This window comes from Cannabis sativa, chromosome 1 (assembly GCF_029168945.1).
Source record: "Cannabis sativa cultivar Pink pepper isolate KNU-18-1 chromosome 1, ASM2916894v1, whole genome shotgun sequence".
NCBI classification, from domain to species: Eukaryota; Viridiplantae; Streptophyta; class Magnoliopsida; order Rosales; family Cannabaceae; genus Cannabis; species Cannabis sativa.
This window is the reverse complement of record NC_083601.1, coordinates 41,034,629-41,053,996: the sequence shown is the minus strand read 5'-3', so window position 1 is coordinate 41,053,996 and position 19,368 is coordinate 41,034,629. Positions and strand designations below refer to the sequence as shown.

At 33.1% G+C, this 19,368-nt stretch overlaps 3 protein-coding genes across 3 annotated transcripts; 1 reads left to right on the top strand and 2 right to left on the bottom strand.

Moving 5' to 3' along the window:
- Nucleotides 1-1,532: 1,532 nt before the first annotated feature.
- LOC133029062 (probable LRR receptor-like serine/threonine-protein kinase At1g05700) lies at nucleotides 1,533-5,909 on the bottom strand. Its single transcript, XM_061108366.1, has 8 exons — nucleotides 5,631-5,909; nucleotides 4,663-5,215; nucleotides 2,906-3,393; nucleotides 2,640-2,784; nucleotides 2,450-2,521; nucleotides 2,210-2,281; nucleotides 2,033-2,110; nucleotides 1,533-1,800 (listed from the first exon to the last, which is right to left on the bottom strand). Exons 1-8 carry the CDS (start codon nucleotides 5,746-5,748, stop codon nucleotides 1,659-1,661), a joined length of 1,668 nt encoding a protein of 555 aa, XP_060964349.1. The 5' UTR covers nucleotides 5,749-5,909; the 3' UTR covers nucleotides 1,533-1,658.
- Nucleotides 5,910-13,026: 7,117 nt separating this feature from the next.
- On the top strand, nucleotides 13,027-13,716 carry LOC115704596 (uncharacterized). The gene has a single exon (XM_061109857.1). The coding sequence runs from the start codon at nucleotides 13,027-13,029 to the stop codon at nucleotides 13,714-13,716; it is 690 nt and encodes a 229-aa protein (XP_060965840.1).
- Nucleotides 13,717-15,730: 2,014 nt separating this feature from the next.
- LOC115707584 (probable LRR receptor-like serine/threonine-protein kinase At1g05700) lies at nucleotides 15,731-18,890 on the bottom strand. Its single transcript, XM_030635597.2, has 8 exons — nucleotides 18,728-18,890; nucleotides 18,091-18,640; nucleotides 17,231-17,724; nucleotides 16,969-17,104; nucleotides 16,780-16,851; nucleotides 16,495-16,566; nucleotides 16,301-16,381; nucleotides 15,731-16,129 (listed from the first exon to the last, which is right to left on the bottom strand). Exons 1-8 carry the CDS (start codon nucleotides 18,822-18,824, stop codon nucleotides 15,982-15,984), a joined length of 1,650 nt encoding a protein of 549 aa, XP_030491457.2. The 5' UTR covers nucleotides 18,825-18,890; the 3' UTR covers nucleotides 15,731-15,981.
- Between the last annotated feature and the right edge of the window lie 478 nt (nucleotides 18,891-19,368).

Genomic DNA, 19,368 nt, shown 5'->3' with positions numbered 1-19,368 from the left:
CACTCTTGTTAGTAGTTTTAATATTGTTTTGTATGGGCAGTTTGTATTATAAAATTAGTGCACATCGTTACAATACTCCACCAACTATACTGTTCGTTCGGTGTAACTTGTTAGACTCAACATTTTAAACAATAGTTTCATCCCATGCTAAAGATCTAAATCATTCACTGTTTATCTCAAAAAATCAAATGATCATTAAATTTTCTCATTTTGTTACTAAAATAGGTGAAAACTAAAATCGGCCTTCTCGTTTGGGTACGTGTTAACGAACTTCAAATGAGAATTGCTAAAAGACAAGTGTCATATTAATATCTCAGATAATTTTAAAAAAATATCTTTTAAAAATATTGCTAGATAACACTGATGTTTAATTACGAGGCTATTTTATATACCTATTTTATATATTAAAATGTCATATTCTGGCATGTAATATGTACCAATTGAATATGAATAAGTTAAAAAGTGTAACAATCAATCAACAATCACCTACTATATTTTCCTTTTTGGAGGAAATAATCAACTACTATTTTTCTTTTTCTATGAACAAATCTAAAATAGTAATTAAATCCTGGTTTTCTTGAAGGAGTGTTAATAAAATAAGAATTAAAGGTTCGTCGTTGTCATTGACTGGTGTAACTCAATTTTGATACGATTATTCTTTTTCTAAAGAGAATTTTATTATTTACTTTTCAAATAATAATAATAAAAGAGAATTCTACATGCACAAAAACAACAACAAAAAAAAAAAAAAATAGTGCCTTATTACATAAGTTACTATTATTTTTTGTAAAAAAATTATATTTTTATGTTTAAAATTTTATTTTTATATTTTTACGATTTTTTATAATATACAAAATAATAATAAAAAATAATATAGATAATAAAAAATTAACAACAACAAATTACCAAGAGTACAACATAAAAAGACCATATTTTCTATAAATAAAATAAAATAAATCGTAAAAATATTTAAATTTCATAAAATCTTAGTTCATGTTTGACATCATAATTAAAAAACTGTTTTTTGTTTTTAAAAACAGAAAATTATTTTTTAAAAATAATTTGGCTTGTTTGGCCTTGTTTTTTGAAAATTAATTCACTTTTGATCAATATTATTTTTAAAAAAATACTAAACAAACATGACTTGTGTTTTAAAAACTTTAAAAACTATTTTTTGAAAACAAAAATACTGAAAACAATACCAAACATGATCTTATTTTTATAACTTTTTTCATTGTTTGTGTGTATTTATGAAATAATTCCTAAAATTTTGGTCAGCTAATAATTGTCTTCGGCCGGCCCTCTACTTATAAAAATATTAAGTTTTTTTTTCTTCTTAAGAAAAGTAACATTATTTATATGCACTTTGAAAAGTATCATTATCTAAATAGTAATGTGAAGTAAAGAAATTTCATCCCAAAAAAAAAACAAAGTAAAAAATAATATATTTCTATTGGTGGTGACACTGACCCGCAATTTTACTATAATGGCTTCCACTTTCTCATGGCCAGCCTTATGCTCTGTTCTCTCTGTTTTTTTTTTTTTTGCCTATTCTTATTATTTAATTTACCACATAAGCAAATAATTATTATTATTATTCTGAAAAAAAAATGATGGAAAAACAGTACAAGAGATAGATGGTGAGCAATACTATTTGGCTATAGTACAAAATATAGAAGACCAATTGTTGAAAATAAGGGAGCCGCAAACTTGTTCTTTCTGCACCAGTAACATAGTGAAGATGATGATGATGTTTCATTCGTGGGTGATGATGAATTATTATTCAAATTGGCATCAACACTGCATGTGTAAACACAGGAATCAACCTTAATTAGTTACTTAGTTAGTTCACATATAGCATAATAATTTCTTTAGGGAGTTATTATAGTAAAAATTTATGCTTTAACTTTAATTATGTTAGTTTTCCCTCTCTTTAAATATGAAAACAAAAAGTTTGTTTTAAAAAGAGAATAGTTATTGTTCTTTTATGTATATGACAAATCGACAATGTATATTTTTATAAGAGTCAAACCTTAATGATAGACCGTTATTGATTCTTTCAAGAAGTGAAGGTGGAAGCGGACCCGTGAAATTGTTTCCTTTTAAGTTTCTGCGAAGTGAAAGAGAGCATGCATATTATGATTCTATATAATTTTCTTTAACTTATAAAATTAAACAAACAATTACAAAGTCTGTTAAGTTTACTTACAAGACTCTTAAGAATGAGAGTTGAGCCAAAAATTCAGGGACCGTCCCAGTTAAGCTGTTGTTTGATAGATCCCTGAAGATATATACAATGGTTTGTCAAAGAAAAGTAGTAATAAAAGTTGTTTTATATTGTACAGTACTGTAAAATAATTCTCCAACTATTATTACAAAATAAATCATAAAAACATAAAACTGTTTTAGGGTATATATATCACAAGTAGTAATAATGAGATACACTTACAAGTTTTGTAACATGGTTAAATTGGCAATGTAAGGAGAAATCTCCCCCACTAATCCACTTGAAGACAAATCCCTGTTTTCAAGTGAAACAAAGTAAAATATAAGATTAAGATACATATAGGTTACTAAGTTTAAACAATAAGTATAAATATATAGATTTTTTTTTTCTTAAGACAGTTATAAGGACATACAAGGATGTAATTTTGTATGAACTACTGTATGTATCATTATAGGTACAATTAAGACCATCCCAGACGTAAGTCACAGGAACACAAGGATCTCCTTGCCAATTCTTCTTCACTTCATACACGGTCTTAATATTCAATATAGCATCAACTGATATTATTATTATTAATTTATACACAACAGAAGAAAAAAAAAAGAAAAGGTTAATTATAAGAGATATATAAGTATAATAATAGAAATAAAAAAATTGTACATGTGAACAAATTTATACCATCTGTTCGCTCTGTTTCTTGTTGCAACATCTCCTTCAAAACATAAATCTCGAGGGCATTTACAAGGGGTGGTAGAGTTGAATTTGAGGTTTTGTTAAACCAAATCTGAATATTTCCTTCAATGTCGGGGAACTTGCCTTTAGAACTGTAGATTGTGTTTTGCTTCAAGTAGAGTGGAGCTAGAGATTCGAACCACAAGTTTCCATTGATGAAGATATCAAACTCTCTTGTTTGGTTATTTTTGAGCTTCTTTAGTTCTGCAAAGTGCATAAAGAATAAATATCTGGAAGAAGTATTTAAATTTTTCCAGTTTAATCCCATGTAGCTGATACTATTATTTCGTGTATATGCAGTGCTCATCACAGCCGATGGTGGCTCAAATATATTGGTGGATATAGCGTTTTCATCCGTGAGAGAGACATTTATTGGCTTCCACACCTCTGTTTTGAGTGGTGACCACAACCGATCATAAACATCATCTTTGTACCTATATATACATATATTATATATGGATCAACGCATTATTAATATAACGATTATACATGGTATTGGTACATGGTCATTAATTGATATACAACATTCAATAGGGTTGTTTAATTGGAAGAATTGTAGGATCCAAAATAGTAATATTTTATGTAAATAATAAAGTTTCTGTCATATACAGTAGAACCTCTATTCAAGAATACACTTGGGACCAAGAAAATAATATTCTAATTGAGAGGTTATAACTAAATAGAGTTACACTTGAAAAAAAAATCAAAATATCAAAAAATATCAATGTAACAAAAATACCAATAAACAATTCTTAATACTATATTAAATTAAAATTATTTTCGAGTACATATAATATTTATACATGTACTATAATTTGAAATAAAATTATTAATTTTACATAAGTAAATTTATAAAATATTGTATATATTTATTTAAGATCTAATTATTCTTATATAGAGGTATATTTTATTAATACGGGACTTAAAAAATGTATAACTAATTACAATATAGAGGTTATTCTTATTTATAACGGGCCCAAATTGGGACTTCATTTTTTTATAACAAATTAGAGGTTATTCTTGAATAGAGTATTCTTGAATAGAGGTTCTACTGTAATTAAAAATATTTTGACATTTGGGTATAATTGTATATAAAATATAGGATCAAAAATAATATTTTTAAAAATATAGATCCAAACTAATAATTAGTCAAAATAGAAAGTCCAAAATATTATATATATATATATATGTATTTATATATGTTAAAAACTAATACCACTTATACTTTTATAGTATTACAATGGGTAAATACTATTTTGGACCTTCTGTTTTACAAAAGTTACCAATTAGACCTTGTGTTTTGTTAAATGACAAAATGGACCCTGTATTTTCTAAAATAGTACAAATAGGACCTTGAATTGATTTTTTTGTCAAAATAAAGTTTAATTATAATCCGATCTAAAAGTGCTATGACAAAACTGTTTATATTTTTTGTATATGTTCATATTAAGCATTGTCTTCAAGTTGGTTGTATTAAAAAAAAGTTGTCAAAAATTAAGCTCAGGGTCCTATTTTTACTATTTTAGAAAATACAAGGTCTATTTTGTCATTTAACAAAACACAGGGTCCAATCTGTAACTTTTGCAAAACACAGGGTCTAAAATGGTATTTACCCTATTATAATTGATCAAATACTTAATAAGAAGTTTGACTGCTAAATATAATTGTTTTTTTTTTTTACACCAGAGTGGTTAATTAATTACCTGGTGGTTCGATTGGTAGCCGAAGCAAAATCAAGGCGTTCATGGAGAAGTAATGATGTTGCTGGTAATTCACTTACATATGTTTCGTTGTGTAAAGGCCTTAACTCCAAGGCTGAAATGAATGGAACACCGAAACCTGTATTGACTAGACAAACATGAATGTGATCTGACAATGGAGTATGCATGATCTCTTCATTTTGAATACTCCACGAATACTTTAGCAATACACTACTCCAAAGGTCACCCCCAATATACAAATCGAAGGATGGGATACTGTTTTTGTTATCGTAGTTTCCGTACATGAACCTTGCTCGGATCAAGTACAGTTCACCACTCCCATTCATAGGTTTGAGAGTATAACAGTTTCTGGTTCCTTCAGGGAAGCTTCTCACATTCCAAAGCTGCTTTTCATCGGTTATTAATTTGTGAGTAGGTGTTATTTCGTAGTTTTCACCAGCATCCGTGAAGTTTGTGTCGGAAATGTAAGCTAGACCTGTTGTTTCATCTGTGTAGCTTGAGGTCTCTGATAATCCACAGTCAATGCTAATGAACCCTGAAAAAGTGATCCATATCCATATATCTAATCAATTGATGTAATATATAATATAATGAGTAGATAATGCTAAGAACCTAGTCGCCATACTATTACGAGTGTATTTCAATATATAGTTTCACACATTTTTTTTTTTTTTGAATAATAGTTTCGCACATTTTAATTAGACGTACGCGTGATGTTTAAAAACCTTAAAATACCAATTAATAATGCTCTAATATAATACATGCATTTGTAATTAATGATCCTAAAATAATAACATATATGATTAATTAAGTATTGGTGGTAATTTAACAAAAATAGTCACAAAAGTGGGATTCGATCCACAATATAATGTATATATCGAGGCTAGCTTGATCATATTATAGAAAAAGAAATAAAAAAATAAGCCACAAGAGATAGTTGTTTATCAAACCTGTTTGAGCTTGTGACTGTGCCTGCACTAAAAGTAGGGTGATCAGAACAATAGCACATTGAAACATAGTAAGGAGGAAATTTTTGGACATGTTGAATGGCTCTTTTCTAAACTTCATCGTTAGATGATTAATTATAAGTTAAGAATATCTTATATGCATATAAATAAATATAAATGATGGTCATGCCTCCTCCTCCGTCTTCCTGGCCTATAGGCCTGTTGCATTAATCAAATAATAAATTCACATAGTAGCAATATATATAGTATATAAGTTAACATGTACACGGTATAAGACATGTCTCTATGGGCTCGTTTGGAACGCCCTATTAGGTCGTATTGTATTGTATTATATTAAATTATATTTTATGCAATATTTTTATGTAAAACTATATGTGGTATTAAATTTGATGGAGACCTAAATATATAATATTTTAGTATAAATTAAAGTTTAACATAGTATTATATAAAAATATGATATATAATCCAATTCAATATAATACAATACAATACAATACGACCTAATACGGCGTTCCAAACGAACCTATAAGTACATAATTAAGAGTCAAACGAATTTTTTTTGCTTTTTTGTCATAAGTCAAACTAAATGGTGTGCATGCAACTCATAATTAGTCGAAATTAATTAATGTGCAATTCATATATTTAGCCGAAATCAATGGCCATTTGCTCATTTTGTACTATATATACAAATATTTATATCCAACATGCGGGGGCAATTAGAGTTAACGACCTATCAAGTGATCATTATGTATTTTGTTCGTATAACAAAAAGTCGTCATGTATTTTAATAAACATATTTTTAATTTGACCTTCATTAAATATGATATATCCATACATGAAATAACTATAAGATATATATATATATATAAATATATATAAATTTAATTGGTAGCAAACTATTTTAGAAAGACATGCACATGATATATTCTCCAGCGCGCTGTCCTAGCTCATTCGGTTAGTACTTTGACTAATTATATTCCTTGCAATTTAAGTTTCAGAGATGTGACTGAATATAGTTCAAAGTACAACTCTTCCCATGTGATAATATATGTCTAATTCGACTAGCTATATGATATCATTATTGTACGTACTTAAACTATATATTTGTTTTTCATTGTCACTAGCTAGCTATGTAACTAATTTCATTATTTTATTTATATATTAACTTGGATATTAGTTCTCAACTTCAACTATGTAATCACTAATTAATAAAGAAAAAGAAAAAAAAACCCTACACGGCTACACATGGATTCAAATATAACACTAATTCCTTTCTTAAATTTTATTTTATCTTTTTAAATAAAAAAACAAAAAATACCCATTCAAAAGTCATCATAACACTAATTCCTTTCTTAAATTTTATTTTATCTTTTTTATTTGTTAATTTGCTGTTGGTCATTAAGGCGCCTTATTTTTTTATATATATGATAGGTTAATATTAAGTGTAATACAATTTAAAATTTGAAGGGAAGTGTTAAGCACAAAATATGTAAAACAATAATATTATAATTTATTTCTAAATTAAAAGAAAATTACTTATAAGTTTTTGAAAATTTGAAAAAGAGAAAAAACCACTACCTAAAGTGTAAAGAATATTAAAGGAGAAAATAATAGTAATATTTCTAAAAAGAAATATAACAATAAATAGTGATATAAATACTTAAAGTTTTATATTTGTAAGTGGCCTTGACACAATATTTATTGAGATTATTTCACAAATACACTAAAATAACAAAAAAAATTATAAAAACACGGTTATACATAATTTTAAAGATTTGTACGATTTTTATGATTTTATTTATAGAAAATACGCTCTTTTTATGTTGTACTCTTGTAAATTTGTTGTTAATTTTTTTGTTATCTGTACGTATGTTATTTTTTGTTGTTGTTGTTTTGACATTGTATTTATGTTATTTTTTTGTTACTTTTAGGTAGTTTTCTTATTGTTTCTATAAAAAAAAGTTTTACGTAAAAAAAAATATTTAAACGTAAAAATATATATTTTTTTACAAAAAATTATCTGTTATGTAATTATATAACTCATCTTTATTTTTAGCGGCATAAGTACTTAAAATCTGTAAAACTGTAATTTTCTTTCAGTTTCGTCAGTACACTACAGATTCCGTTTTGAATTTATTAAAACAAAATTTGAAAGTTATACATATTTCTGTCTAGACCCAATGATCTAGAGTTTGGGTCTTATATATATGTCTCATGTTTAAGACAATAACAAAGTCTGTACTTGCGAAACTAGAGAAAAATTACAGTTTTGTTAACATTAAATATAAATTTCGGTATACACGTCATAATAGTTGTCCCTAGTCGGCGAATCTCATGGTGAGGTCGGATTGGACCGTCGGTGCCTGAAAAGAATTCCACCGGGACTGAGAAGAGAAACCGTGGGATATTCTTTGTTGAGCAGATGAGAATGGTCATCAGAAGCACGTTAAGCAGAGTAAGATCTTCTTCGTCGGAGAGAATGGGCATCGACCAACCTCTTCTTGTCTCGTCGTTCTTGTTGTCATCTGATCTTTCTCCTTGGGTCGTTTTCTGTGTGTCTTGTCCGGTGTTCTCTCTGCTTGTTCTTGCCTTTCCTTGGGTGCTTTATTCCTGGGGTTTCTGAGTTTTTCGAGTCTCCTTTGTGTGGATGGATTGGTGGTTTTGTATTTGTTTTGTGAGAGTTTTTTCCTTTATTGTTTTCTGGTTCTCTGTTTGTCGATGTGTGAGTCTTTCCTTGGTTCTGGGTAGGTGTGGGGATTGTCTTTTACTGTCTGCATAGCTTTGGTGGTAGGTATTATGTCTATTGCACCTAATAAAGGCAATTGTTTTAGTTGTGGTATGAATGGTAATGGGATTAAAGTTGAGTTGGAGGAGGACAAATCAATGCACTGGAACATCTTCTTCAAGATGTTGGTGGATATCAATATTGATATACCATTGGTATCTGATTGTTCTTTTGATTTGGCCTCTGGTGTCAAAAGATGGCTTCGTTTCATTTTTGGGGAAATTGGTATTTTTTGCTATATCTGCGGTCGTCTAGGCCACTAATGGCGAGGGTGTTCTGTGTTGTCTCTTGTCACGGTGGCTAATGGCAAAGGAATTCTGTTTCCATTGGTTGGTGCCACCGACTCTAAGTTTTACAATGTATTCACCTGTGCTAGTGTCAGACCTGTGGTTGGTGCCACCGTTGCCCCTTTGTTGAGGTTCTCCGCTTGTTCTGCGGCGTCGGACGATAATGGGGTGGGCAAAACTGTTCATCACCCATCTCTTTCTGTTGTTCATGGCTCGAGACGTACGAAATCGGTGGCTTCTCGAGGGCCGTTGGGGCATGGGCTTGAGATGTCCATGGTTTGGAAGCCCAAGGTGCCAGTTGATCGTGATAGGAGGTTTACTGGTAATGGTAATGGAGCTGAAGTGGTTTTGAATAATGGAGAAAAGGCTCCTGCAATTTTTCCTATTTTGGAGGCTACAACTCAGGATAAGTTGACAAACTCGTTGGCTTTTAGCGATGCATTTCCAAGTTTTGACTTCTCGGGTAGTGGGACGAATTCAAATTTATTATCTAATGAAGTTAATGGGCCAGGCAGTGGTTCAAAATGTGGAATTGGGCCTGTGGAGATTGGGTTGCTGGATAATGATAAGGGGAAGTTAGTAGAAGGTGGGCCGTTGCTTGATCTCCCACCAATTACTACCTTTTAGAATGAAGGTTCACGTGCTCAACTCGATAAGTTGAATACTGATGGTGGGCCGACTTTCATTAATTCAGAAGATGGGATAATTGTGGATAATGGGCCCGTGACTAAAGTGATTAAAAATTCTGGAGTGCTTAAAGAGAAGATGGGCAGTGAGTACATATATGAGGGATTGACTGTTGTTGGGCCCACCAATGAGACCATGCATATTGGAAGGCTTGAGATATTTAATTTTAATAAGAAGACACTTGTAGAGCCCGTGAGTGCTCTTGGTGTGGGCCCTAACAGTAATATTTTCATTGATGGTGGGAGTGGGCCGTGTTTTGCATATAGTGAAAGTGGGTCGTGTGATGTTAATGGACAGACCTCTCTAGTGAAAGTGGGTTCTAAGACTTCCGCAAATGTATCTCTGCAAGTTGACATGCCAGTTCCTTTGGGACAGTCCTCTAGATTGACGGCTTGGAAGGCCAAGGCCCGTTTGGCGGATCTCTCAATTCCGCCTACGAACTTGTTTCAAATTAATGATGTGGGCTCGGCGGTCGGTGCTAATGAGGTGAATTTGACCCCTGTGGAGGAGGACGATGTTCCTCCTCCACAGGAGCCATGAGAGGTGTGGCTTGGAACTGTAGAGGGTTAGGGCAGACCTCCACAGTTCTAGAATTAAAAGCCCTGATTCGGTCATGCGATCCTGATTTCATCTTCATTACCGAATTAAAAGTGGAAGCTACAAGTTTGGTACGTACTCTAAAATACCTCCATTTTTATCATAATATTGTATTTCTGACTGTGGGGCTTGCGGGGGGTATTATTTTAGCTTGGAAAGAGGGGTTTATGTTTGAAACTATTATGATCTCGAAAAATCAGATTTCCGGTCTCGTTTATTCGGACCCTCCAAGGAATCCTTGGTTACTTTCTTGTGTGTACGGGCCCCCTTATTTTCATGAAAAAAGGCGCTTTTGGTCTAACTTGATAGAGCTTGGTCGTAAGATCGGAGGACCTTGGCTGATCATTGGGGATGTGAATTTTGTGTTGAGTGACTCGGAGAGAGTAGGATCCCGCGAAAAGGACCAGTTTATCCCCTTTATCTCAAACCTCATCAATGATCACGCTCTGGTTGACTTACCAATTAAAGGGGATTGCATGACCTGGGACAACCATAGAGATGGCAACAAGCACATCAAGTCAGCCTTGGATAAAGCTCTTGGCAATGATGATTGGCTAAGACTTTTTCCTAGGGTGGTAGTTCAATCTCTGGCCACCTGCAATTCTGATCATAGGCCTCTCTTTATTAAGTCTGCTTTTCAGGAATCCAGGAGCAGACGTCCTTTTCGTTTCGATGCCTGGTGGACCAGGGACCCCCTAGCTCCTTAATTGTGGAACATGCGTGGGGATCTGTTTCTCATGATTGGGCCCTGGCTAGAGTTTATAAGAGAGTGGGTGCATCGCGCCTTGCTCTGCTCAATTGGAACCGAGAGCAATACGACAAGTTGGATACGTGCATTTCCAAGCTACAAGACCAGTTACAAGTTATCCAAAGTATGCCTGCGGGTACTAGATCTTGGGCTCAGGAGGTGGAGATAAAGAACAATCTTAATGAGGCCCTAAGAAGGAAGTCAATTTACTGGCAGCAAAGATCCCGTGTTTCGTGGATCAAAGATGGTGATAAATGTTCCAAGTTCTTCTTCCTCTCGGCTACAATTTGGAATAGAAGGAACTCAGTCGATAGCATCCTGAGTACGGATGGGGTGTGGTTAACTGATCGAGATGCAATTGGAAAAGCATTCACTGATTTTCTGGGGAATATCTTTAAAAATCCGCCCCAGGGGCCTTTGGAAAGCTTAGACCACCTGATTTCGGACCACCTCTCCCCCTCGGAACATGCAGGGCTGGAGGTTATCCCTTGTCATGAAGAAATAAGACAAACACTGTTCTCGATGGGTAGTTTGAAGGCTTCGGGGTCGGATGGAATGTCTGTTCTCTTCTTCAAACATTATTGGAACTCGGTAGGGAAGGATTTCTGTGATGCTGTGACAGACTTCTTCCTCACTGGAAATTTGCATAGGGGCTTCAACACTACTAATGTGACAGTCATTCCTAAAGTCCCTAACCCAAAGAAAGTGTCTCAGTTTAGACCGATTGCCCTGTGTCATGTCATCTATAAGGTGATCTCCAAAGTTATTGCTAACAGAGTTAGAGTGATATCCTCCCAAGACTGATTTTTCCTACCCAAGCTTCTTTTGTCCCGGGCAGGAGCATTCAGGATAATAATGTCTTAATCCAAGAGATTATCCATTCTTTCAAGAAAAAGAAAGGGAAGGAGGGTTTTTTTGCTATCAAAATTGACTTAGTTAAAGCGTATGATAAGTTAAGCTGGTCTTTTATTGATCATGTCCTGTGTAGCTTCAGGGCTCCTGAGAAGTTTCGCCATTGGGTCCGACAATGCCTAACAACGACATCTTTCAACCTTCTGCTCAATAGTAGGAAGATTAGTGGGTTTACCATAGAGTGTGGCATTCGGCAAGGAGATCCCTTCTCCCCTCACATTTTTATCTGGGCGGCGGAAATTCTTTCACGTATCCTTGAGAATTAATGCCCTAAACTGTGGAACTATAAAAGGTATCAAGTTGAGCAGAGATGGCCCTTCTTTGTCCCACCTTTTCTTTGCCGATGATCTAATTCTGATGGGCAGGGCCAATTTGATTGAAGCTAAGGGGATGTGGCAGTGCTTAGAGAAATTCTGTGATTGGTCGGGCCAAAGTATTAACAAGCTCAAAACATCTATTTTCTTCTCTGGTAATACAAGTATTGGGATGAAAAGGAGTATTAAACAGGCTCTGGGGCTTAATTGTGGGATGGGAAACATAAATTATCTGGGACTCCCCTTGTTTAGATCTCGTCAGAAGGATGCCGATTTCAACTTCATCCTGGATAATTTGATTAAGAAGTTGCATGGGTGGAAATTAAAATCACTTTCTAAGGCAGGTCGTGCCACGTTGATCAAATCTGTTGGCCTTGCATTGCCTGTTTATACCATGCAAACGACGAAACTCTCAAAAAAATTGGCTTCAAGAATTGACGGGATGGTAAAAGACTTTTGGTGGGGTTGTGAACAAGGTAATAGAGGAATCTGTCTTAGGGCTTGGGACCACCTGTGTCTACCCAAGTCTCAGGGCGGTCTTGGATTTCGAAAATCTTTGGAAATGAACCAAGCCCTTTTAGCCAAGTGGGGTTGGGATCTTCTCAATGAAAACCAGTCTTTATGCTGTAAGGTGCTTAGAGCGAAATACCTGAGGGGTAGACAATTCTTTGATTGTGATGTTAAGAGTTCTGACTCCTAGTTTTGGAGGAATGTGGTGCGTACAAAAGAGATTCTAAAGGAAGGGGCTTGCAAACTGATAGCTAATAGGAGCGATACAAGAATTTGGAATGACCCATGGGTTATACATGGCAGGGATTTTTACCCTAAGCCCAAGCACAACTACCAGGGAACACCTGAATTAGTGTCGGATCTGCTTTTACCTGACGGGAATTGGGACATCCGGAAGCTCAATGATCTCTTTCACAAGGATACAGTTAATAGTATCTTGAGGGGCGGTATACCGAGTGGTCAGGGTAGGGATAGATGGATCTGGACTTAGAACTCTAATGGTCGATTCTCTACCAAATCAGCCTATCTTATCCAAGCTATGAGACGGGCTCCGTTGTGTAATGTAGCTCCGAACCTTTGGAACAAGCTGTGGAGTTCAAAAATTCTGGAGCGTCACAAAGTCCTTTGGTGGAGTATCCTCTCGAATGCGCTACCTGTTAGGGCTATCCTTTCTAAGAGAATGGTTATTGATGAAACCTCCTGCCCCTTTTGTGGTAATAGTGATGAAACTATGGAGCATTTATTTCTCTATTGCGATCTGGCGTCTCACCTTTGGAGATCTTCCCCTTGGGGAGTGATGCCTGTTGTGGAATCTGGGGTACGTATGTGGGACTGGGTTAGTTTTCTTTGGAACCTTAGGACCAGAGGAGTGGATACAGATGGTTTATTCCTTTATGCTTCTATCGTGGTGGACACGATTTGGAGGGCTCGAAACGACAAGGTTCATAATAACAATATGGGTAGCTTGAAACATTATATTGATTCTATAAATTATTGTTATGCTGATTATGGATCCAGTTTACTCAAGTCTCGACAGGTTGCTGATACTCTGAATTGGTCCCCCCCGCCTGAGGATTGGGTCAAGATCAACTGCGATGTCAAAGTCGGGGTGGAATCCATGTGTGTGGTGGCAATTGCCAGAGATCATACGGAATCGATTTTGTGGGTGGTGACTAACAAGCTCCCTTCACTGACTCTCTTATCGGGGAAGCGGCGGCTTGTATATTAGCTTTGAAGACGGCGCCCACAATGCATCACCCATTTGTTATGGTGGAGAGTGATTCTAAGATGGTGATCAAGAACCTAAAGGGTGTTGAATCCTTTTGGCAGCTTGAGAACTTCGCAAGACAATGCAAACATCTCTCCACTTCTTTTACTTGTTGTAGTTTTTTGTACATTTCTAGAAACTGTAATTTTGCGGCCCATAATGTGGCCAAGTGGGCGTTTGCCAACAATGTTTCTGATATGGTAGAAGTCTCTACTATTCCGAGTAATATTTTTTGTAATGACCGTGAGGTCTGACTATTTGTTTCCTTCTAATATATATACGCTTTATTTTCAAAAAAAAAAAAACATTAAATATTTTTATGTCATTTATAAATTTAAATCTTTGAGTAATACCCAAAAAAATAATGACTGTGTTTTGAACTTGCAACCTAGAAATGTTTAAAGAACTATACTCTCTGATGAGAATAAAAGATATATAATGGTAACTATATTCTAAAATCTAGAATAATAGAAAATCTCAAGCATATGTTAAAATTAATACTACTCTATTTTGACCATAATCTCCAGCGTCTCATCAGAGTTGTCCGAAAATTCTGAACACACAAAAAAGAAACAAAACAAGATGAAGCATTGTAAAATGATTGTAGAGGAATCCTCCACACATGATCTTAATTAAAGCACAAAATATAAGTATTTCTTAATAGTCAATAGTCTTACCCCAATCAAGTAAGCTAAACATATCTACACATATTAAATAAATTTACTTTTTGTAAAAGAAAAATAGAACATAATGGCCCTCTGACAGACTTTTCTCCAATCAAGAAGTTTAACTGATGAAATATAACAAACTCTTCACAGATTTTAAATATAATTTTCAGATAATCATTAATAAACAAAGAGAATTCTCGTGCATACCTAAAATAGTTAAAAAGGAACTGTCAATGTTATAAAGACTTAATAAGATGAGATGAGCATCCATGTTCCAGTTAATTTAACAGCTACCCAGACACGAAAGATGGTTCCATCTATTTGCTTTAAAATTTCTAGCTTTTTGTCGCCACATGGTGATGAGATAGAAATTATAAGTTTGCACACAATAATTTGAGAAACTCAATGTTTCTCAAGAAGAAAATAAAAAGAAGAATTGAACATATGAATTTAGACAAACTTTTAAGAAGTTAGTGCTAATCTCCCCAACTTCTTGGTATATAAACATACCAATATGCACAAACTGAAAAGAACTAAAATGTTAATTTTTTCTGTTTGAACTATTTATGTACATTTCCAGCTATTAAGATCCATAGCAACTATTTCTTGTCGCTACTCCCTCTTAATGTTTTTTTTTTTTTTTTTTTTCATTTTTTTATCAATCACTCCTGTATGATAATCCGTTGATAACATCAGTTAAGAAACAGTGAAAGAGAAATCCAATTGCCATGCTACATGAGACTTGCATGCGTTTTTTTTATCCTAATGGCACACCTATATATTCTCCTTACCAAGTTTATCTGGAGAAAAAAGAGATTAAACAAATCAGATCAACAATTATAATTAACAAATTATAACTTCTAATTATCAACCAGCTAGCATCAATTTGACAAAAATGCATCTAACACTAAAATGAAATGTGTAAGTAAGAAATAGTACCTTAATCATGTCTGCTTGAAAAGGATCAGTTTGTGAAGCACCAAATAAGAGAAGGCAAATTAAATCACAAATTATATACTTCATATTTCTCATTTAGTTATAAGAGACATTTGCGTCAAAGTTGCTCAATGTTTAGGGTGCAACATTTAAAATATTTTTTTTTTTAAAAAAAAAATACCCAAAGTTAATTAAATATAATGTTTAGTATTTTTTTTTTTTTTGCAAAAATACCGATGGTGATATAATGTTGTTGTTGCACTACCCAAATAATTAAAAAAAATTAATAAAATATATTTTAACTTATAAAAATTATAAGAAAAATATATGTAAAATAGCTAGCTTATATAAATTAATCCTAAAATTAAAGAATAGTGTGCGAATATTTTTCTTTTTTAAATAGTATTATTTTTGTCACAAATATTTTTAATTATATATAATCATAAAATTTATTGGGTAAAAGGAAGACCAGATAACTAGTGTTTCTTGACGACGCATGACACTACTGTCTTTGTTGGGTCTTTTGAGTTGATAAGGAAAACAAGGGTATTGATGGTGGGTGCATCATGACCAAAATCAGACACACAATATACCAAGCAGTACTAGTATACCAATTAATGGGCTATAATACAAAATATAGTAGACCAATTGTTGAAAACAAGGGAACAACAAACTTGTTGTTTTTGCACCAGTAACCAAGTGAAGATGATGATGAAGTTTCATTCGTGGGTGAAGTTGAATTTTTATTCACCATCACATTGGCTTCAGCACTGCATCAAAATAAGTACTTAACCTTAGTTGTTACGGTTATTATTTGAAGGAAATAAAGAAGCCCTTTTTATATATACAAGAAATGAATACATAATTTTATTAAAATGAGCATGACTATATCATATATAAAAGTTTTAACATATAAAGTCAAAGTGTTATCAAAGTCAAACCTTAATGATAGACTGCCATTATTAGCTCTTTCAAGAAGCAAAGCTGGAAGCGGACCCTTGAGGTTGTTTCCTTTCAAGTTTCTGAAAAGTGACAGAGTGCATACAAACATATATATATTTATATATATATATAATTCAATAATTCTGTCACTAAGATATTTAATTAATCAATTACAAATATCTATTTAACTTACAAAACCCTTAAGAATGAAAGTTGACCAATATATTCAGGTACCATCCCAGTAAGGCTGTTGTTTGATAGATCCCTGTAATGAGTAGATTGATCATATATAATAGTTAATTTTGTCAAAAATAAAAATAAAAAAAGTAAGCTCACTATATATAGCATCTCTACCTATAACTCCATTGAAAATAAATTATCCAAAATTTATTACAAAAAGCAAAGAGTTAAGAAAGGGGTCTGTAGTAAAAAAAAGAAATCTCCAAAAAACATTGTCATATGATATGATGATACTTACAAGCTTTGTAACATCCTCAAATTGGCAATGTAAGGAGAAATTTCCCCCACTAATCCACTTGAAGACAAATCCCTGATCGATTTTATTTGAAACAAATAAAGATATAAGATACAGAGCTAGCCTAAAAAATGTATATATGTATATATGTGTGTAAAAGAAGAAAATCCTCAAAGTCAAACAGAGACATACAGTGACGTAATTCTATGGGAACTATTTGCATAGGTACAATTAAGACCATCCCACACGTAAGTCACAGGAGCACAAGGATCTCCTTGCCAATTCTTCTTCACTCCATACACTCTCTTAATGTTCAAGATAGCATCAACTGATGATATTTGTACATGCACAACAGAAAAAAAGAAATTAACAATAACGTTAAAAGTGAAGTGATTAATTGTAATAATAGAGATAAAATTGTACATTATATTTCGGTTGTCAATAAATAGATTACCATCTGTTTGATCTGTTTCTTTTAGTGATAGCTCGTTGAGAACATAAATCTCCATGGCATTTATAAGTGGTGGTAGAGTTGAATTTGCGGTTTTGTTAATGAAAATCTGAATATTTCCTTCAGTGTCAGGGCTGATGCCCGTGGTAGAACTGTAGATTGTGGTTTGCCTCAAGTAGAGTGGAGCTAGTGGTCCGAACCACAACTTTCCATTGATGAAGATATCGAATTCTCTTGTTTGGTTTGTTCTGAGCTTCTTTAGTTCTGCAAAGTGCATAAAGAAGAAATATCTGGAAGAAGTATTTAAATCTATCCAATTCATTCCCATGTAACTATAACTGTTATTTCTTGTATATGCAGTGCTCATCACAGCCGACGGTGGTTCATATAAGTTCATGGACATAGCGTTATTCTCATCCCTGAGAGAAACATTTAATGGCTTCCACACCTCTGTTTGGACTGGTGACCAAAATCGATCATAAACATCATCTATGTACCTATATTATTGATTAAGAATAAAAGATTAATTAATAACGAATGCCCACTAGCTTGATTAATTACACAATTAAATGACACAATGCTATTGTTTTAAAAAGTGAGAAATGTTAAAGGGTATCAGTGGTGTCTACCATTTACGTGTTAATATTACTATTGGTCCAACTAAGTATCGGATCTCACATAATTTAATAAAATAATTTTTAGGAGTATCACAAACCAATCATAAAGCTGCACCTCTAAAAAATAATAAATACTACTGATACACCTAATAGCAATGATCCCTAATCTAATTTTACAATGCAAAGCATATTAATTAACCTTATAGCCATATTTGGCTAATTAATATAATTAATTATTTTACGTACCTGGTGGTTCGATCGGTAGCTGAAGCAAAATCAAAGCGTCCATAAAGATTTAACGATGTTCCGATTTCACTTACATATGTTTCGTTGTTTAAAGGCCTTAATTCCAAGGCTGAAATGAATGGAACCCCAAAACCTGTATTGACTAGGCAAACACGAACGTAATCCGACAACGCAACATGTATGATTTCTTCATTATGAACACTCCACGTATATTTTAGCAATATAGTGCTCCAAAAGTCAACTCCAATATACAAATCGAATTTTGGGATTGTATTTTCGTTATCATAATTTCCATACATGAACCTTGCTCGGATCAAGTACCGTTGACCTTTGCCATGAACAGGTTTAAGGGTATAACAGTTTCTTTTTCCTTGAGGGAAGCTTCTCAGATTCCAGAACTGTTTTTCATCGGTTTGTAATTTGTGAGTTGGTGTTATTTCGTGGTTTTCGCCAGCTTCGGTGAAGTTTGTGTCAGAAATGTAAGCTAGACCTGTTGTTTCATCTGTATAGCTTGAGTTCTCTGATATTCCACAGTCAATGCTAATGAACCCTGAAATAAAAGTGAGCCATAATTAAGCTGCATATTAGTTATAATTATTTAACAAAAGTCAGAAGATTATATGGTTGTTTATGAAACCCGATTGAGCCTGAGCCCTAGCCTGTATGAGAAGTACAGTGATCAGAACAAAAGCACCTTGAAGTGCAGCAAGGAGGAGATTCTTAGACAACATCATGATCAATCAATGATCCTTTTCAAAACTTCCTCTTATATAATGATATTTAGAGCATTCTTATTGGGTATTATTGCACTTTTTATAGCATGTTTATCCGTATTCTTTAAAAATTATTTTAAGTTATTTTAAGATTAAAAAGTTAATTCTCTTATATTTACATCCTTCCTCCCCGACCGTGATGCCTTAATTATATAAAATTAATAAGTACTAAATACTAAGAAATCTATTTGACTATATCTCAAAAAAAAAAAAATAAATAAATAAAATAAAGAAATCTATTTGACTTTTATGTTTAATTTTTATTTATTAATTAGCTGCATATTCCTTCCACTTATATAGAGAACTTATTATTAATATCCGTCCTGGCTTTCTTTCTATATTTGTATAGTCAAACGAAATGTTGTGCAACTCATAATTATTAGTCGAAATAATTAATGCTGTGCAACTCATGATGATTCTAGCGAGTCGAAATTAATGGCCTATTTGATCATTTTGTATATATTATCATGCTAAACAACCAATCATTATCATCATGTATTTTCAT

Coding starts and splice junctions, on each gene's coding strand:
- LOC133029062 (XM_061108366.1), bottom strand. CDS start 5,748: ATGAAGTTTAGAAAAGAGCCATTCAACATGTCCAAAAATTTCCTCCTT. Junction 2,785..2,905: donor AGAAACAGAGCGAACAGATG/GTATAAATTTGT, acceptor TAATAATATCAG/TTGATGCTATATTGAATATT. Junction 2,111..2,209: donor CTCTCATTCTTAAGAGTCTT/GTAAGTAAACTT, acceptor TTCACTTCGCAG/AAACTTAAAAGGAAACAATT.
- LOC115704596 (XM_061109857.1), top strand. CDS start 13,027: ATGAGACGGGCTCCGTTGTGTAATGTAGCTCCGAACCTTTGGAACAAG.
- LOC115707584 (XM_030635597.2), bottom strand. CDS start 18,824: ATGATGTTGTCTAAGAATCTCCTCCTTGCTGCACTTCAAGGTGCTTTT. Junction 18,641..18,727: donor TAGGGCTCAGGCTCAATCGG/GTTTCATAAACA, acceptor CTTTTATTTCAG/GGTTCATTAGCATTGACTGT. Junction 17,105..17,230: donor AGAAACAGATCAAACAGATG/GTAATCTATTTA, acceptor AAATATCATCAG/TTGATGCTATCTTGAACATT.